The sequence below is a fragment of the Ctenopharyngodon idella genome, chromosome 9 (assembly GCF_019924925.1).
Source record: "Ctenopharyngodon idella isolate HZGC_01 chromosome 9, HZGC01, whole genome shotgun sequence".
In the NCBI taxonomy this organism is placed as follows: Eukaryota; Metazoa; Chordata; class Actinopteri; order Cypriniformes; family Xenocyprididae; genus Ctenopharyngodon; species Ctenopharyngodon idella.
Genome location: NC_067228.1, coordinates 5,858,696 through 5,880,956, shown reverse-complemented (window position 1 = coordinate 5,880,956; position 22,261 = coordinate 5,858,696). Strand labels below are relative to the sequence as shown.

General features: G+C 37.1%; 1 protein-coding gene across 3 annotated transcripts in view; it reads right to left on the bottom strand.

Moving 5' to 3' along the window:
- hdac4 (histone deacetylase 4) overlaps window positions 1-22,261 on the bottom strand; it is a 236,345-nt gene that overhangs the window by 143,436 nt on the left and 70,648 nt on the right. For 2 of the 3 annotated variants that reach the window (XM_051904805.1, XM_051904808.1), the window contains one exon: window positions 94-162. The exons of the other annotated variant lie outside the window; for it this stretch is intronic. In XM_051904805.1, coding sequence (XP_051760765.1) covers window positions 94-162 — 69 coding nt within the window. The remainder of the gene's footprint in view (window positions 1-93; window positions 163-22,261) is intronic. 3 annotated transcript variants of the gene reach the window in all.

The window sequence follows — 22,261 nt, the reverse complement described above, 5'->3', positions numbered from 1 at the left end:
GGAAATGTCCTCATAAACCATGTTTACGTTGTAATACTCATGTCATTATACACATGTGTCCACATAAACCATATATACAAGAACACAGCCTACCAGAAGGAATGTGGTTAACTCCAGATGGCTTCAGAAGTTCCAGTGGCTGTTCTTTACTGGGAAGTCCATCTGCGGGAGAGAGAGAGAAACAATTCCAACTGAGAAATGCCATGTAGCGCTGAGGATCAGGGAAGCATAAGTCATCAGGATATTGTATTACAGCTCTGAACACAAATCACATATGCAACATATGGAACATTGCCAGAGAAGACGGCATACTTATTTTGAAACAAATGACTGAGAGGGATTGACGTGAACTCACATGTCTTAAAGGTAACAAAACTGTCTCCATTTAATTTCTTAATACATTTTCCTGGTTTCATTATGCACCACCAAAAAAAAAAAAAAAAAAAAATTCTCTTTGCAATCTTTTATCAAAAAATGTAATGTCTTTGTTTTTCACCTCTAATACAAATTTCATATCAGGTCCCAGATGTTTTCCTCTGCAGTTTCACTCAGGAATTTTTTGGCGTATTTTTAATATTTCATCAGCTGAAAAATCCACACAGAAGCACAAAACCTATTGAACCTACTGAATATGAACTGCATGTCTATCTCTCACAGCCTCATTCTTCTTTGAATCAATATAAATCTGCAATCTACCCTGAAAAAGGTCCACAGCGCACATGAAATGAACACGCAACAGATTTCCTAAAGCAGGATTTATAAATTACGTGGAAAGGCAAAACAACATCAGTAGGCACGATAACTCTGGGAGAACCAGCTATAAATAGCCTAGATCTCTAAAAGAGGAAGAGAGAGAGAGAAACGCTCACCGCAGGATACATGAGAGCATTAGCATTCACAAACACACACAGTAGCACAGGGACCATAAAACCTGCACATCTCATAATAATAAACCATAACAAAGAGGAAAGTGTGCATGCGGGGAATCTCACAAAACCTTTCAAGAACAAATAAAACATTGTTTTTTTCATTTTGAAATTATTTTCAAGACATTTAAGCATATTCTTCTCAAGCTCTCATTACTGTAATGTGAAAAAAAAATCATATAAACATTTATACATCATATTGTTTAATCAGCCAACATTTACTTTTTTTTAGCAATTTTGTGTAAATTAGTTGCCATCAAAAATATATATGAAATAATATATAAAATATATATTATGATATATAATAATTATATATATATATATATATATATATATATATATATATATATATATATATATATATATATATTATAACATATATATAATAATAATTATATAATTTATGTATTTAGAATATATTTATAGTATTTAGTTTTTATTTATGCTGATAAATAAAAGTAATATAGTAAATTAATTATTTAGGTTTTGCTTTTACAATTACTGCATTACAATAAAAGCAATAAAAATAACCATTTAAATAATAATAAAATGATAATAATAATAAATAATAATAATGTATATAATAATAATGTAACAAAAGATTTATAATTCAAATAAGTGCTGCCATCAGGAAAAGATTAATGAAAAGACCCAAATAAATACATTTTAAAATATATTAAAATAGAAAAATATTTTACAATATTATAGTTTTTACAGTATTTTTAATCAAATAAATTCAGCCTCGGTGAGCAAACTAGACTATCTTACCGACCCCAAACTTTTGAATGGTTGTGTTTATTTATTTTAAATTATTTTAAAATTAAATAAAAAAAAAATACAAATTAAATTATTGAAATATTAAATTAATTATTATTATTATTTTTTTAATTAATTAAAAAATAAATATTTTTAACATGTGAAAGATAAGTCAGACAGCAGGTTTCATGGCATTCTTCTCAGCTGTAATGAGTTTGTGTATGGCAGCGCCGGGAGCAGCCATTAATCTAACAATAATGAGCTTCAGATGCACTTCACACAAGTGAGCTTCCTGACATACTGACCCCAATGTGTCTCACACCTACTCGCTAAAGACAGACAGTGAATCACAGCCTGAGAGAGAGAGGAGAGAGAGAGAGACGGGGAGTTGAGATGAAGGAATGCAAAGACTTCATAGTGTTTAATTCATTAGACATTCCAGTCACAGTCTCGCCAGCGGCGGCAGGCGGTGACGGGGCTCAGGGTCGTTTCCACGGATCAACAGCATCGTCAGTTCCTCTGAAAGTGAAACTGGAGGGCTTTACGCGTCAGTTTGCACAGAACACTGCAGAGAGGACAAACAACCGCCTAAGAAAATCTAGAGGGGCTAACCGAGAGAGATTCAGATTGTGTAGCTGACTATCCCATTTTTCTACCCCAACATCACTTCTGTAGATGCCAAATCTGTCCTCGAACCTGCTCTGGACTGCAGAAAAACAGGAAAAACATTGCAACGCAAATGACAATCAGATGATGACAAATCAACCCTGCTGTACGGAGGTCGACGGCAATTCTGCACAGAGATCCCACTCCCTGTCTTTTTTAGAACAAAACACTGAGGAATACTTCAATCTGTTTCTTCTGGTCTGAAGATGACAGAACACAAATTTTCTCAGTGTTTTCCCAAAGATGAGACAATGGTTAACAGCGTTTTTAACAGAACTGTGCTTTTACAGCAGGCTCCAAATCCCTTAAAATAAAATAAAATAAAATAAAATAAAATAAAATACTACTGTGGTTTGATGATCAACGTTTACCGATTTCAATTCAGACTTCGCCATTAGGGGAAAAAAATTAAAATAAAAAAAGCTTAATAAAATAATATAAATGCTGAATAAAATAAAAAGCTCTTTTGTGTGTATGTCTATTACTGTGGGGTAATAAATAAATTAATAAAATGAATGAATGAATCTTTTTGTTGGACATGTATTGCTGTGGTTTGATGATCAATTTAAAAACCAAAACAAACCATGGTTGGTCAATTTGCATGTCATCCAGGCAGTTTCTTTCTATCCAAGTGGGTTTTTCTTTGTCCAAAATAAGCTGCAAATGGATCAGACTTCATGCCTATAATCAAAAGCCTGGATAGTCAAAAGACTGCCAAAATAGAGACGAAAGCCAATCCTCCAAACTCCCAGCCTCAACTACTATCAAGCGATCTACCTTCATACATCTCGACTGAATCATATCTCTGGATCTCATTGAGTGACAGGACCCAATGACCTCATCCATTCATGTAATACACACAGTGACTCAGATAAGAGCTACACTTATCCCTGTGAATTCAGATCAGAACAGAGTGTATCAATCATCCTGCTGATAAGAGCCGTTCCCGAGGAACGTGCACAGAATGCTGTGGCGAACCTGGTGTTGAATCGGTATATGTGAATTTAGTTGGAAAATTTGTATTCTTACATTTTCATTTTCAACCCCATGAAAATGTCACAATACAAATGAATAAATAAATGAACAAACGATTCTTCATGCTAAATTTATGCACAAAGCTGAACGATTCATCTTTAAAAGATTGCGTTCCCATATGATCTAATTCCTAAATGACGATTCACCCGTGTATATTAAACCTTTGACAAAAATAAAATCGCGACATTCAAATCTGCAATGAGAGTTGTTATGTTTAGATATAAACAGCTTCACAAACAATCTTTTCAAACACACAGTATCATTACGTCTGTTACAAATATTCCAATTATCACAGAAGTATACAAAAGTTTATTATTCAGATATAAACCCTGATGTCTACATTACCGATCAAAACATATAAATCACCTTTTGAAAGTAACTGGGTGCTTCAAATAATGGGAGTTGACGCTTGCTTACAGATCTACCACAGGCTCAGCACCCTCCTACTTCCACTCACTCTTCCGAGTCAACATCCCTGCCAGAAGTCTGAGATCTCTAAATGAGTGAAGGCTCGTGGTATCATCACAGAGAGGCACAGAATCGCTCTCCAGAACATTCTCGTTCACTGTTCCTTGCTGGTGAAATGATGCCCCCGCCTTCATCCGAATGCAGAATTTTCACTTCCTTTAAACCCTCCCTAATGCTACTCTAAGCAATGACTGAAACTTGTATTGTGAGCACTTCTTGTGTCTATTTGCCTCTTCACGATGAATCACTTGTTGTATTCCTCACTTGTAAGTTGCTTTGGATAAAAGCGTCTGCAAAATGAATAAATGAATAAATGTAAAAACTATCGATTGCGTTGTTACGTCACTATGTGGCAACAAATTACTGTTAAAAATAAATCTATCACTGAATCATTCTTTCAGAAACAAGTGAAGTCTTTATGAATCCAACTTATAAAAATATTCTGTTTCACCTGTCTGAATCTTACATGTGTTCAATCATCTTATTTGTTTTACTGTATTTGTTAGCGCTAGTTAATAAAAATACAGCTGTTCACAGTTTGTTCATTTTACTTCACAGTGCATTAACTAATGTTAACAAATTCAACTCTTGATTTTAATAATGTATTAGCAAATGTTGAAATTAACAGTAACAAAGATTAACAAATGCTGTAGAAATGCAGTTCATTATTAGTTCATGTTAATGTAGTTAACTAATGTTAACTAATGAACCTTATTGTAATTTGTTTAGATTAGCAGTCTGTTAAACTCATTTTACAAGTATAATAAACACAAAAAGGGCTGTTTGAGTTGAGTATTGTGCATTTTTTCCCCTTACTACTATTTTTTATTGGTTGTTTAATAATTTTAATGGAACCGGAATCGGTAGGCAGAACTGGAAATTTTCTTATATATATATATATATATATATTTATTATACACACACACACACACACAGTCAAACCAAAAATTATTCAGACACTAGATATAATTTTTTATATTTTTTTTTTTTACTAGTCGGTGCAGGACACTATAGTTCATTTATGTAAGTGAGGATAGCAAAATAAAGTAAACTGTGACATAATATGTCACTTTGGGACCAAAAATTATTCAGACACTTTGACCTGATCATGTTTTGCTTAAGTGTTATCTGACATAATTAAGATAAATTTTTTTCTGACACAGTTTAACTCTGAGATCTTGTCATATTTTATTACCATTTTTTTAAACTATAGCGAATAAACTGTAATAATGAATGAAATGTTCAAGGTGTCTGAATAAATTTTAGTTTAACTGTATATGGCAAGGGATTATGGGATTTCAACTGACTACTAGATGAAGGCATCTTAGCAGACAAGATGTTACACAACCACTGAACTTGAACATGTCTTGATGCCTTCCAACCTCTGTTTACTGCCTGTGTTTTTCAGGTTGAGGGCACAGCGCATGTGTTTTGTTCTCTCTTCCTGCTGATCAGGCCGATACAGGGTGTACGAGTTCAGGCTGGAGGAGCAGGAGGCAGATAAACAAGGCAGCCCACAGCAGTTACCTCGCTCAGCCGTGATTAGCCGCCTCTGTAACCCAGCACGCTCCGGCGCTAAACCCCGCTGAGTCCGGAGAACAAGGAACCTGCAGCAGACGGGTCGTAACAAACCGCCCCACATCGGCACACGTTACGACGCGCCTCGAGCCGGTAAGAATCTATTTAAAAGTGCCTAGCACACAGGTCTTGAGCTTTTAACAAACTTTTGTGTTTCCATGATGCTATTTTCAGCCATTTAGATTGAAGTCATCATTAATACATGCTGCTGCACAGCAAAAATAAAACATTTATGGAAGAGCCCTCCGACGGTGTCCCCTCCGAACAAGGAAGCTTTCCAGGTTGTGGTGGCACACCTCCTGCTTTTTCCTCCTGAGAGGGATGTAGATGGGAGGAGGCAGAAAGAGAGGCATTAAAGAGAAGACAGAATAAACAAAGGATCGAAGCTGTTTGTGCTTCCGCCGCACGTTCCTGGGCTCATCTCGCTACACGCACGCTCTATTTTTGGAAGTCTCCTTGGACCAGACAGGAGCAGAGCCTGTACCATCATGGCATTTTAATCAGACCCACAGTGCACCTCTAACTGCACCCAACAACAGGGGAGTGCTGAAAAACACAGCACTGCAGATATTTAAGCATGCATGCATCAGGCATTGCAGTCAGGATTACTTCTACCACTTCTGACAATTAGTTATGCGTCACATGACTTTGCGCATTAAGTGCACAAAAGTGTCCAAATAAAAAATAGTTTTACCTACTGAGGGACTATAGATGTCAATTATTAATGATATAATCCAGCATGTTTACATTTTGTATTTCATATTAATGTCCATTAATGTGCATTTTAAATAAATATATATTAAATAAATAACATTACCTATATCATATTTTGATATTAATAATTATGTTTTTTTATTAGCAAAATTTACTTAAATTTATATTTACTATATATATATATATATATATATATATATATATATATATATATATATATATATAAACAAAAATATTATATTAAATTATATTATTACAGATTATTTGTATTATTTGTATTAAATAATACAAATAAATAATAATATAATATAAATAATATAATACAAATGAGTTATATACAATGCATTTGCTTGTTTGTCATAAAGAGAAGTTATTTTTTCATGTTATGGAGAATAACAGATAAATGGCCAATTTTAAAATTTTATAAAACACTAAAAACTACAATCGTTTTAAAACCATTTTAAAAGTGAATTTAGGCATCACAACATAATAATGTAAAGTATGAAAAATGGTAATTCATTTTGTGATTTGCTAAATATTATATTATTATAAATATTATATAATAAAACAGTTATTAAATTATTAGTGTTTTTAAAGCATTAGATGAGCATGCACAATTACATATCCCATATAGTCCGACATAATCTGATAACCCTTATGATATTTTGTCATCAGGACAAAATTATAAAGGAAAAGATCAACTGTACCCTGTAGACCAGAAGCAGAACACATTCACATAAACAGACAGAGACGGGCACAGAAGCCCCCTGCGTCCCAGGCACATATGTCTCGGTGTCTCTGTCTGTATCATATCCTGATCCAGATTCACATTCACATATGCAGACAACAGATATGGTAGCAAACATTGATTCATTATGGCAGTATGAAGATAAAGTATATAACAGGATTCCCACATCTTTTTACTCTCATGACTCATGATAAAATAAAAAATTAAATTAAAGCGATCGCATAAAGACCAATTTCTAAGTGATTAAATATGTTATAGCCTAACAAGACAAACTGAAATTTGAAAACTTTCTCATTCATTTTTAAGATTTTAATAATTTTTCAAATCCTGATAATCACAATTCTAAAGTCAACATAAATTGAAACCCCTTTTGCTTCTGTAATGTTTCAGAGTTTCCGAATTTATATAAATAGAATTTATTCGATCTTGAAAAGTGCACAGCCTAAGCTTTTGGAAAAATGTAAAAATTCCCTGATATATATATAATTTCATAAAAGTCACTGAGTTCAAAAACATGCAAAAAGTTTTTGTTCTCAATCAAAATCACAGCTCATGTACTATCCATCAGATTTAATTAAAATGATTGAGAGTTTAGAAGGTGTTCATGAAAAGTTGAGTGAAAGATTGATAGATGTAGTAGTCTGTGTGTGTGTGTGTGTGTGTGTGTGTGTGTGTGTGTGTGTGTGTGTGTGTGTGTGTGTGTGTGTGTGTGTGTGTGATAGTGAGATGGACAGACTGGCTGGCGGTGGCAGATGGCAGAAAGACGACACCAGAGCCTGATGGACTAGATGAGGAGAAGTCCGTCTGTCTGTGTGGCATGAGAACCACGATTACACGAACACACACACACACATACAGTATTTGTCCCTCTCTGCCAGTACAGTAGCACGTGCCACATCACACAGAGGTACATTAGAGTCAACATGAAATGCCATTCACAGCCCATTTTACTTCCGTAATCTGTAGGGCTGCCCCTTAATAGTCGACTACATGTTAGTCAACGAGAAGAGGCTTGGGGCCAGATTTACTAACAGTATGCGCCAGCGCAAACCCCTTTTGGCGTTAAAAAACTACTGTCAGGATTTACTAAAGATACGCAGTGAAAAATTTGTGCTGAAAAGGCATGGACACAGTTATTTTTGCGGCTGAACTTATTGCAAATGCATTTGTAGGAGTTTCCCTTTCAGACGCAAAATTTATGGGATGAGAGTATTTAAATTAATCATGCAAGGTGATTTACTAAGGTTTGTGCTAGTCTAATTACTGGTATTTGCGCCATTATTTAACGCCCAAAAAAGCATGTCTTCAACCAGACGCTAATTTGCGCTGCTTTTGGTAGATTGCGTTGGTCATTATGGAAATGATCTGGCTGTGTCTGTGTTTGTCAGTAGCTAACGCACAGAACTCCCCACTCCATTGCCACTTTTTTGGAATTGCGCTCTCATGCTAATTTGCCCTGTTTAATAAATCTGGCCCTGGGTCGACTAAATTTTAATTAGTCAGTCGCAGAAAAAAACTCCACAGGAATTGGTGAAGATTATTAACACGGCTGGTCCAATGCAGCAATATGTCGAGCAGAAAAACCAAAGTGTGCTCCAGTATATTTTATTTATTTGTTTTTATATAACTTATAAACTGAGGTTTCACTGAGTTTTTATTCGATGTTAATGCTATAACTGTCCGTCGGTCTGATTATGTTTGCACTGACATTTCTCTTTTAAGTGTTTCAGTTTCTTTTTTTTTTTTTTTTTTTTACACAAAACAAGATGTTTGAGGGGAGGGGTCGAAATGATCAATAATTTCATAGATTGATCATTGGTTTCACAGATATCTTTACTGATATTCACACTTCTCCACAATCCCCAATATCCCTAAAGAACAACACTCAATACCAGAGGTAAATTACCTTAATATTTTAATCGGTTATGGATAAATTATTCAATTGTTTGTAATTTTTTATTTTTTTTTTCTCAAATTATTCATTAACATCCATTCACAATTAAGTATACAGAAATGCTTGACGTAGCATTAAAGCTAAATAATAATAATAAAAATAAAATGTATTACTGTTATTATTAAAATGTTAATAATGCATGTTTTATTGTTTTAGTAATAACTATGTTCTGCATATTAGACACTTCAAAAACAAAACAAAACAAAACAAAAACATCAAGTGATAATTCAAAAGAATTTCGGAGGCTTCTGATGAAAAATTATGAAGACTAACATTGTTCTTCCTCTTTGGAAAAATGTGCACCAATGAATCATGCACAAGACAAGAACTTTGTTTTAGGAAAGTAAAAAGGGTCAATTCTGATTTCTCCTGACACAAGGGTCCATAACATATTTATGAAATTTCTTTCAGATCAGCAGCACACAACTAAAACAGTTTATTGAAGCTCAAACCTGAAACCATATGACTGGTGACGTTCTGGGCGGTTACGCTGATTCTTATCTCCATAACGCTCCTGTTCATGGGACACCCCTTCAATCTGTTTTCAACCACCATCACTACTGCCTCAAAACCTCAGAAGAAGTGAGCAGTGGGTGTGTGTGATTCCAGTGAAGTTTTAAAAAGCTCTACTATGTAATGACTTCCCAGGAACAAGGGCTTGCAGGTTAAATAGAAGTAGATATCTAATGAAGTAGTGCGTCATGGTTTCTATGTGGGCGCTCAGTTTTTTTCTGTCATTTGGCCAAAATCTCATGTTATTAAATACAAAGTGCTATGCACAGGCTATTTAAGACAGTACTGGCTAAGACTTGACGACAAATGGTAGGCTAAGTCACTCTCTGCTCCTCAAATACATAAAACATTAGCCTTTATATATACATATACACTGCTCAAAAAAATTAAAGGAACACTTTTTAATCAGAGAATAGCATCAAGTCAGTTAAACTCCTGGGATATTGATCTGGTCAGTTAAGTAGCAGAGGGGGTTGTTAATCAGTTTCAGCTGCTTTGGTGTTAATGAAATTAACAACAGGTGCACTAGATGAGCAACAATGAGACAACCCCCAAAACAGGAATGGTTTTACAGGTGGAGGCCACTGACATTTTTTTTTTCCCCCTACTTATCTTTTCTGACTGTTTTTCACTAGTTTTGCATTTGGCTAGGGTCAGTGTCACTACTGGTAGCATGAGGCGATACCTGGACCCTACAGAGGTTGCACAGGCAGTCCAACTCCTCCAGGATGGCACATCAATACGTGCCATTGCCAGAAGGTTTGCTGTGTCTCCCAGCACAGTCTCAAGAGCATGGAGGAGATTCCAGGAGACAGGCAGTTACTCTAGGAGAGCTGGACAGGGTCGTAGAAGGTCCTTAACCCATCAGCAGGACCGGTATCTGCTCCTTTGTGCAAGGAGGAACAGGATGAGCACTACCAGAGCCCTACAAAATGACCTCCAGCAGGCCACTGGTGTGAATGTCTCTGACCAAACAATCAGAAACCGACTTCATGAGGGTGGCCTGAGGGCCCCGACGTCCTCTAGTGGGCCCTGCGCTCACTGCCAGGCACCGTGGAGCTCGATTGGCATTTGCCATTGAACACCAGAATTGGCAGGTCCGCCACTGGCGCCCTGTGCTTTTCACAGATAAGAGCAGGTTCACCCTAAGCATGTGACAGACGTGAAAGGGTCTGGAGAAGCCGTGGAGAACGTTATGCTGCCTGTAACATCGTTCTGCATGACCGGTTTGGTGGTGGGTCAGTGATGGTCTGGGGAGGCATATCCATGGAGGGATGCACAGACCTCTACAGGCTAGACAATGGCACCCTGACTGCCATATATATATATATATATATATATATATATATATATATATAGTAGTGTTAAAATCTGCAGCATGCACAGACAATGAAAGTGAGTATAATCCTGTTCTCATAAAGTGGTAAAAAGCCCTTCTATTGATGGGATTGTAGCCACTGTACCATAGCAAAGCTCATCGCCGTATGTTTACAGTACAGAAGAAGCTTTGAAGACAGATGCCTTATCAGCTCCAAAAATATGCATCTTCAATCTCCATGCAGATAAAGTTCTGCTGTCCCACCCTGCACCAGATCTTTCTCACAGACCACCATCAGAACCAGTGAACTGAGGCTCGGTTCCTACATAGTGGGACGAGATATACTCTAATAAGTTTAAAAATACCTAGCACATAAACACTGGATGAAATAGCTCATTATATCAAGAATAAGTGATTTATTATTATTCATTTCAGAATTGAATGAATCATGAATGTTTATAATCAACATTTGCCTCGCTTCGTCCGCCATCTTTGGCTGCCTTCAAAAGACAAAGCCATTTACACAAACAAACACACAGGGGCTAATTACATCCTCATCTACAAATGACTCCAGCTTAGACTGTTATTAATAAAACGCATTGTTGACATGAAGCAGGGCTTCCTGAGGGCTTAACACATCCGGCCTGCCGCACACAGAGATGCAACGACAGGAATATTTAGGGAATTAAGACCTGATTCGGGAACAACCAGAGGCACAGAGCTAAAAATAGAGCCTGCAGGCTGCTGGTGACATGTCTCTTTGAGGTCACCTCGTCCTGTCTCTCCAGAGCACAGTCTGTATTTGTGTGAAGGGTATTTGTGTACAAGTGTATGACACGAGATCAGTGAAGCCAAAAAGAAAGTTCTCTGTATTAACTCTGCATTTGTGAGAGTACTCCGTGCTTAATGCACAGTTACATAAGCATCTCTCAATCTCTTTACATAACAGCATATACAGGGCTGAGTACTGGATGTCAAATGTTGTTATAATCCCCTCTACCATGCGTGCGCAACCCAGAATGTCTGTAATCACAGGATACACCTTCCCGTAATGTGGTTATCAAGTGTCCATTCTCATCATGTGCTTAAGAAAACTGTTCCAATCCAAAACCTTTCTGTCTGCCTCCCATACAAGCAGCTGTCTTCTAAGGCAGCATCCGAACTCATTTGAATGTGAATTTAATTTCTACTAAAGTGACCATGAAATCAAAATTGAAAATTTATGTTTTTATGGAAAATTGCTATATTTATTATAAATGATTTTTTTTTTTTTTAAATCATGGGCCGAGCTCCGTCTCAGCCTCAGTTGTCACGCCCATGGACCGTTGGCTGAACGTCTGATGTATAAGGCACACCAAATTGGAAACACTTTAGGAGTTTCAAAGTCATTATCTGATTGGTTGAATTCTACAGGATTTCCGGGAGATGAGTGTGTTGCATTCTTTAATGGTCCGCCTAGAAACAAAGCAATTGTGATGCCAAACCCCCTCATGGAAGAAGAAAGCTGACGTGTTTACAACTGGGACAATGAGCGCTTATCAGGATCAACTAAACACTGGATTTTCAAAATTTGTGTAGTAAACTTGCACGATGTTCTTGAATGAATAATTAGATGCATGCTGGTTTGTTACCGCAGGGACATCGACTTTACATTTTCACGCCCATAAACATGAAGCGGAACCAAACAAACTGTGATTGGATGCTTTACATGTCGGTCAGACGTCCTCTTGGGCCGTCATGGCCAATGAAAGCTGCGATGGAGTCCAGACCGTCTGCCGTCAGTTTGAAGATCTGGCTATGCAAGACTAGGCCGAGCTGGTCTATAGCTGGTCTAGCTGGGGTTTAGTTGGGCAGTCATCTCCCAGCCTGACCAGCTGAAAAGTGCCCAAAACCAGCTAGTTTAATCAATTTTAGTTTATTTATTTATTTTTTTCAGAAGGGTAAAAATACATTACACACAAATATGGTGTAAAAAATTACTATTACTAAAAATACTTTAGTAATGGATGAAATTTTATTTGATGAAATTGAGCTTATTGCAAGCATTTTGGGACTGCATTCTCTGTGAAATATATATGTCATACTGCCTGAATTTGGCCAAAATGAAGTATCTTAGAAGGCAGCATAAGGTTGCTTCCTACCTTTTGGAAATCAAATTGGAAGTGTGCCTATAATGCCTTAAAATGCTGTCTAGGTAGGCAGCTCACTAGGTTTTGGAACAGAGCTAAAATGAGATCAGAGCACAAAATGAAAAGGAAGAGTTTCTAAGGGAAGTTCTCTGATTTTGTCACTTTTTCATTTGTATGTCAATGTTGATGTTGAGGCAAATCAAAGATGCTCCTATGTACCTTGCTAGCTGGCAACTAGTGTTATTTAAGCATTCAAGTATCTGACCAACTTTGGGGTCTCTAGGACCAACTTTATAATGCAACCACCAGTTCAAAAATTCACTTTTCAAATGGTTATAACTTTTAAACCCTTTGTTCTAGAAAAAATAAACTTGCTGATCACATTCAACATCTTACATTAAGACTCCACCCATTACAGTAGTGGCCATTTTGAAAAGTACAGCATTCCTTTTTTCTTTTTTCCTCTACTCCTTTAAATGTTGTCCATTTCTTACCAAAAATTGGCTTAGATGATCCTTGGATCGAGCCACACAGAAATGACTGAACAGAATGTTTAAAAGTTATGATGTTGCGAACTTAAGAAGGTCAACCCAAAATTGGTTCATTCAATTCAATTCATTGGTTCATCAACGATTTAACATATCGGCACAAAATTAGGTAGGGCTCATCAACAGTGTGACAAGTTTGAATACAGCGCCACCTAGTGTTCCAGAGATATAAAGATTTTTGCTAAAATGCTTGTGTCACAAGTTATGTTACAAGTTCATGAACTTGATGTTTATGGATTCCTTGTGCAATGCCTGAATCCTAGGATATTTTGCCAGGATCAGATGAACCATTGGTCCGCCATTTTGTTCTTACCTTAAAACCTCTATTTGTTATCATGGCAAACGTGTTTTCTCTGTGGCAACAAGACCCGAACCTTTCAGGTCGTGGGTTTGAGTCCTGTGTGGAACATGCCCAGACCGCAAGAGGTACTGTGGCCAGAAATGGTGCAAAAGTTGCTTCTGTCCAAGATATTGTGTCTTTCTGAGAACATTCTAATCTGAACTAATTATTTAAATATAACATGCAGTGCATTTTAATACAAAATCTTCATTTTAAGTTCATTCTCACTTGAACTACTAAACCTCGAAAGCTGGGTGAACACGTCTTCAATATGCATTCAGTTAACATTTCTTTCATTTGAAGTAACAAACTGCGTCTCTTTTTTTAGTTTAAATTTGACTTAATCATAATAACACCGCTGGCAACATTTAAAACCCCAGTTTTTGGCTTTCCCCCAGCATGAGCAGCAAATGCTACATTACTTACAGTATGACACATTCGTTTTTCCATTACAAATGTGATATGAGGACCACCTAAAAGTCTCTAAGACACACTGGACCCCATTTACACCAGCATCTAGTCCATTTGTGATCAGAGACAGATGCTAATTTCAGGTATAAACGGGATTTAAGAACAATGCCTGCATGATTGACCATCCATTGAATGGGAAACCTCTTGTAGATCCAGCGGGTGGTGGGCAGACTGTGGCACAGTGCAGGGCTCATGTGCCAAGATCCCGTTCATTGGCAGGAGACAAGTGTTTGGCAGGAAGTAAGGGAGATGGTGTGTGTTGAGGGGGGCGGCACCTGCCAGCAGCCCATCACCTGGTGAGACTGACCAAGCGCACACCCGGTGTACGAGCACAGAGCCACGGCTCACACATTCATGCACACACACCTGCAGCCTTCAATTCTATTTTCAGTCTAACACAATTCAGAACAGACAAAAACCATGAATGCTTCATCACACTTTACTGAGAAGAATTATCATATGCTATAAAACATCATGTGAGAGGAGAAGACGAATGAAAGCAGACAAAAGCACAACAATAAACAATAGTTTTGGACATAAATGGCCTTAGATGACTCAGGCCATGGTTTTCTGCTAAGTTGTAGACCGATACAGGCTGATTAACCATCCAATATCACCCAATAATCTTGTAGACTTGGCCAAAATGTTTATTTTCTCACTTTTTCAGTTCCAAATTTTACTGACAGCTTTGTCAATGGAAAGAACATTTATATCTGACAAAATTATTTGGCAAAAAAAAAAAACAGCTACAGTTTTTACTTTACCAAGCAAAAACATGAATAAAAAAAAAAAAGCTCACAGGAAAAAAGCATAAATTGACTACAAAATAATCGGTTATTAATATGTTGTTGGTTCCCTCTTTCTTTTGCGTGAAGAATTTCATAGTTTCTTTGAATGACAGCCTGGCCAAAAATTATGTCCACACAATTTGGCATGTTTCATTGCGTTACCACAAATAAAACAATTGACTCAGAGCACAACCACACAATATGCTTCCAAAATCTTTACCAAATTTTTAATAATATTTGAATAAAGAGGAAGATGTATATTTTCCTAGTCCGGACATCACTTTTGGCCACTACTGAATATATATGTCACTCAGAGGAGCTAATAGGAGGAGAGCTCAGCCTTCCACTCCTCCGTTTCCCATCATACAGCACTGAAATCCCTCTCCTGCGACTCTGATGAAGGCTGGGAAACAGATCCAGGCCACTTTAAGCAGCAGGCAGCCCTTCTGCAAATATCACAGCAGAACGGATAGATTTGAAACTCAAGCTGGGCTGGGAAGAAAAGGGTTAGGGGTCTTTATGGACCCCGAGAGAGGACCTGCCAAAAGCAGAATGACAAAATGTGCCATCCGAGGCAGCAGCTCTTTCGCCCGTCGCTGTACGGGAGGATTGTTACTCAGGGATCTCGCAAAACCTTATGGTCATTTCAGCTGGTTAGCAAATACATCATATGAGCAACAGGGCCAGCGTCCCAGAGGCCCAAACGGCTGCACACAGACACAGCCAGGGCGTTGAGAGACTGCAGTTAAGAGGTGACAGACATGATATATGAGAAGAGGCTGTTGAGAGGGAATGAGATGAACGATATGTTAATGGAGATCTCAAATAGCAGGTACTAGAAGATCTACAGTGGAATTATTAGATCTCTCTTCAATCTTTCTTGCAGAACAGTAAAAACTGTTGCTGAAAAGGCTGTTTTCAACTTGTTAAAGGTGTTTCAGTTAATTTACCATCATTACTAAAAAATGTACGCATAATTAAATTAATAGTACCGAATACTACTCACTTTATCTCGATAACCCCTTTGTTATCAAACACTTGCTGTGGGAGTTTTAAGTTTTCTGTTGAGATGATTTGGTTGCTACGATAAGAAATATCTGCCGAAGTGTTACTAGTATCTGATTTCGCAGATAGTTTGTATCTGAATTAGGGCTGTCAACATTAACGCGTTAACGCACGCGATTAATTCAAAATACTTAACGCGAAAAAAGTAAGACAAGCAACCAATTCGGTTTCCAGCAACAAGTAATCTGTCTGTACATCATGAATTCAAACCTGCTCGCGACAAAGGCAATCATTCAGAACATGCTGTAAAATACACAGTTATGAGGAGTGGGATTTTGGAATAATATAAGATTTGTCGATGGAGATACAGAAAATAAGGAAACAGGAAAAATGCCAAGAACCAATGCAACCGTCAAAATCCCCTGCCACTTGTCGTGTTTGCAGCTGACAAAAACTCTGATTTGCATGGAAAAGGTTCTCAAAATTGGGTGAAATATAGAAATATCCATGAAAAAGATTTGAATAATTCCCATGACCATTCCAGGCCTGGAAAGTACAGTTAAAAAAAAAAATCCCTAACATTTCCAGGTTTTCCCTGAGCTAATCATTTGAAAAAAAAAGTGTGATGTGATATGGCAGGTTATATACTGTAGTACCGTAGTAAATTATGTAATCATTCGGCTCTCAGGTCAGTGAAAACCCTTTTGAAGCAGGTTCGCAGATCCTCAGGCCGACCATTTTGGTGGAATAGGGGTAACTGAAAGAGAGCAGGGGGAAATGCCAGCAGCAATTTCACATGCCATTATTCTTGTCACCACCAGAAAGTGTGCAGTTTGAACTTTCGTGCACCCACCACCTCGAACACAGTGTTAAAAAGTATTAAAAACAACCTCTGAGTGCCGCAAATACCGCAGAAGTTTGATAGAAGCCCCAATCCGATATGCTGGCAAGAGCTGATAGGATCAGCGGGAGCCCGGGGCCTCCCTAAAGCATTTACATGATTTACTCCGAGTGGCTGTGAACCTGCAGGAAACAGGACTGTTGGAATGAAAAGCGAGACGAGGGGATCTGCACCACTAGAGGGCTTCCTCCAGGCTTCACCGAGGTTGGGAATATGGGGAAGTGTACTTTAACATGCACTTACGATTATTTTACGGCCTGTGGACTCTCATTTCTGCAGGGGACACCTGTGATGAGAGCAAACACTGCTCTAAAGAGCAAGCACATGATCATCTAACCAAATAAACTGATTTAGTGAATCTCTCTTGTATTTCATAGATGAGTGATTAAGAGCTGGTACCCAGAGGCAAATGACGACATACAAAAGAATAAAAGAACGGCTTTAAAGAACAAAAATAAATACACCGTCCCTCCACCATTCATTAAGATTCATTTACACGCCTTTCTAATCTACATGTGCCTCAGGACTAAGGTCACTAATAAATACGAGCTCATCTTTAGAGATTAGACACATCAAAAATTAATTTTGAATGCAACAAAATGGCTGAAATTGAACTTCGCAACTACAAAGGTCAGTTTTATGACAATATAATATAACAATATTAAGCATATAACAGAGCAGGTGAACCAATTTCCATTTCATTCAAAATATATTGTTTAAAAGTGCTGGCATTAAAAAAAAAACAACTGCTATTTGGCACAGGGTTCATTTCTGGGTAAGAAGTGGGTGCCGCTAAAAAAAAATGCAGAATTTAACTGTCTGCCCACTGGAGACAGAATCATTAATTCTATGAATACATTAAAAATTCAGAATCTGTTAAAGTAAAGATAACTTTTAAAATGTTGTAAAAACATAATGAGGTAGCAGAAAGATTTTAAAAATGTTATAAAATATTAAAAAATTATAATATAAATATTTTAAAATACATATATTTAATATTTAAAATATATCAATGTTAATTACCAGTGATAGGAACAAGCTTGGTATAATTTCTGATAAACAATTCAGCTTTGCTACCACCATATGCAAAAAGAGTTGGGATGGTTGGCACATGGAATATAAAATAAGAATAATTCATAATTCATAGCTGATCTGAACATTTGGGGGGGGTTGTTAGAATTGTTAAAATTAATCATGCTGTACATCATAAATTAATCATAAAATAGTCAAAAAAAAAAAAAGTAAATATTTATTTAAAACAATAATTTATAACTGTACCAACCAACTTACTCCACAAACCCATATGCGCCACAAAATTTCAGTCAGCAAGTTACTAAATGTATTAAAATACTTTAATACATAAACAAACAAATGCTTTCAAATGCACTTAGTTGTGTTTATTCCACCAGATATATTCAACAAATAATGAAACCTGTTTCCCCTAATGAGGGCACATCCTGATTATCAAAAGCTGGCACAAGGATATAAACATTACATCAGCCTCCGAAACTGTTTAAAGCACTGCTGATAAGATATTCCTACTGTCAGTCTTCACAAAGGGGCTAACCAGCAGCGGACATCCCAGTGGGACTGGAGTGTTTTCCTTGAGGCGCCCCTAGAGGAAGTGATGACATAGCCTCTCCGCATTACAAGACTGTTAATAGAACATGTTAATGCAAGAGCGCTATCGTGGGGTGGGTTTAAGTCCCCCACACCTCTAGAGAGGATAACAAAATGGATAAACAAGCAGTTTACCCCCATGATTGCATAGAGTTAATAAGTAGATTTATATTTTATATATTTAGCCCGTTTGATCATCAAGTGAGAAAAACCCACCCCACAAATGTTTTGTAGCACAAACAGTGCAGGAAGAGTCGTGCCAAAGTTTAATACTTGTGGTTAGAAGTTTGTCAAGATCACTAACCCCAAGTATGACCAATAGAATTAGCAATGCTTGAAAAGCACCACTAATAAGCATTTTCAGCATTCTTCCTGCAAAAGGATTGACTAACAAACACCCTGAGCCAGCCAGGAAAACAAGATCAAACAAACAACGAGAGCCTTTAATAAGTAAGTGTTAATCAAAGACAGGCCTCTAATAATATCTTCTTCTGGTAGGACAATGTCTTATGTGATATCAAGGGTAAGTCACTGAAAAAATGTGCTGTAAAAAGCCTTTATCTTCTCAAAGTGAGGTCGGACTTGAATCAAAGGAGGAAGACGTATTACATCATGTACCAGGATCATGGACTAATCGGTAGAAACGCAGATACACCGTTTTAGAGAATGATGAAAATCAAAATGTGATTGTGCGTCACAAGGATGCAAGAGTTCGTACAGCTTTTCAAGCACTTTTCCCAAGACTTTCAGGGTGCCTAAATCATGGCCATTGTAACTCATCAATGTCTTTTTGTACTGATTAGAATGTCGTTCTCATTGTTGAACTGAATTGAATTGATTTGAATTGATCTGTATACATTTTTCTGAGTCTGGGCCTGTATTGTGTAAAAATAATAAAGAAAAGAAGCTGTAATTCTTTGTGCATTAAAGCAAGACTAGAGACTGTTGCAATAAAGGAAGCACAAATATAATGATTAGATAATTTTCATTTCATATGTGAAGTAATCAAGTATTTTACAGGAACATATTCAAAGATCAAAAGCATAATTAACCTAGAAAGCAAACCAAGCATTTCCCAAACTTTCCAAACTCCCACAATGGTTTCCAAAAACGCTCTGAAGCATGACCAAAAGTTAAGAAAATGTTAACATTTACTGCAACACACTGATAAACATTCATTGACAAATGCAAATTTGAAAGCATCGGATCCGTTTCAGAAATACAACAGATTGTATTTCAGGGTTTTCCATTGGCTTTTGGATTATTGCAAAAATAAGCTCTGTGACCAACAAAACTTTAAAGGGGACCTATTATGCAAAATTCACTTTTGCATGGTGTTTGGACATAAATGTGTTGGCAGTGTGTGAACACAACCACCCTATAATGATAAAAATCCAACCACTCCTTTTTTTTTTTTTATCCCCATAAATCATAAGCAGTGTCTCAGAACAAGCTGTTTCCAGATCCCTGGCAGCGTGACGTCACATTAGCCACAGGCCCCGCCCACGAATTTTGACAGACACTGCCGTTTTAACATAGAACCGCCCTGAGCGAGTTCAGTTGTACAGTCCGCCATTGTTGCACTGACGAGAACGTCTCCCAAGCGTTTTGTGTGTTCTGTAGCTGGATGGATTAATCCACATAGCTCTCTCCATTTACTCCCGAAATCTGAGCCGCTGAAGACAAGGTGAATTAATTTTGTTTTCGAAGAAAATGCTCCCTCAATTCTACCGAAATTTGTTTATGTCTGCGCGAATCATTTCACACCGGACTGCTTTGTGAACGAATGTCAATACAAAGGGACAAAACAAAAACAAAACAGAGGTTGTACTAAAAATTTGTTACTCAAGGATAGATCAGTACAAACTGTTCATGATCCAGCTTACAGTCTCCAGAGTGATACTGGATATGGCAGTAATGAAGGTGAGAGCACTTTATTACAGTTCATTGGAGTTGATTTACAGATATAAAGTTTACCAGTTTATTAAGCACCACCAAAAAGGCATAAGGTCTTTGTTTACTGTTAGTTGTAACGAGTGTTTCTGTGTATTTCGCTGTGTATGTTGATGATAATGCGAGAAAGAGAGAGAGAGTTTATGGATAATATTTTAATGCACACTTGCCCTGTGTTTTACAGTGATTTTCTAGACTGAAAACAGACGCTTCATATTTTGTGTGAAGTACAATAAACGTTATAAAACTCATCGATAAACAGGCTTGTACTAATATAGTGGATGAAAACAAGAAGACAATATAAGTTATGACCGTAATTAAACTAAAGTATACACATTTTATCTCCATGCAGCATATATTCACAGTTTCTGACATTATAGTGCGTCCTGACTGACTCCTGACACCGGAGAATGAGTTCTTGAAGCTCCGCCCTCTTAGGCCGAGAGCAGCAGCTCATTTGCATTTAAAGGGCACACACAGAAATGGCGCATTTTTGCTCACCCCAAAAAAGTGCGAATTTTAACATGCTATAAAAAATTATCTGTGGGGTATTTTGAGCTAAAACTTCACATACACACTCTGGGGACGTCGAAGACTTATTTTACATCTTGTAAAAGGGGGCATAATGGGTCCCCTTTAAGATCTTACACATTTTGTTCATCATGATTATCTTCACAAATGAACACAACTTTTATGAATTTTGAAGCCTAAATACAATTGCCAGAAAAAAAGAAAAAAAAAGTAGGCTATAAATGAACTACACCACCGTCGCATGACTTCAACGTCACCACCATTAAGTATCCAACAACTCTTTTGGACTTTATTTAAGAAACATTTTCCCTGAAAGTTTGAGTTATAATAGTTTGCAAGAGTGTGATTACCCTTACGAAAATTAACCATTTTTTTTATTATAGTTTTTTGGCGTATTGATTACCATTTGTATAACCACACAAACACCATAGTTAAAATATGTTTTTTGAAGCAATACCATGGTTAATTTGCAGTTACCATGGAATAACTACATTAACCATGTTTTTTTTTTTTTTTTTTTGGTTTTAATCGTTGTAAAGCCATGGTTAATTTTTTGTAAGAGTATGAACACAGTGAGGCTGTGAAAGTGAGGAGACGAGTTTATATGTTCACCGTGATGACGTTTAATGTCCCCGACAACCTCTGTAGTCCCATTTAGACACTTGTTAGCAACCATCAAGCTTTAATAAAAATCACGAGGGGGAATTGATGTATTTTATGTTGTAGAATAAAATGTAAAAATATCTTGACCAGTTGTTAACACAGACCTTATTTAGGCATTTAACCAAAAACCCATTAAAAGCACACTGACTTCAGGACGATGGAACTGTAAGAGCTAAAATCCTGACTCAGCACTCTATTTGCTGTTTTGACCCATCTGACCCATCTCTTCATGCACCCTCAAAACACATCTTACCCTATTCCAATCCATTAATCACTCCACTAGAGCTTTCTCAAAGACCAAAGAAAAGGCTAAAACAGGATAATCAGACAGAAATGAACTGAAATCAGATGAGGGTGCTCAAGTCTGACCCTTTCAACCATGGATTGGATTTTCTCATCCAAGCACAGTGAGACAGCTCATGCTGATCCTGTCCAAAGGCAGTCTTCTGCTCTCCTGACTGTGCTGTGATAGCAATGTCAAGGAAACTGAGTCTGCTTCTACGGTCTACATCTTTCATTCCAGCAGTGAAATTGTGGGTTTGTCCCAGGAGGAAGATGAAACAGTCAGGAAAGCAGCTGAGAAGACAAGTGAAACACAATCAAGGCGGTACACATGCTGTTTTGTAATCTCCTTTC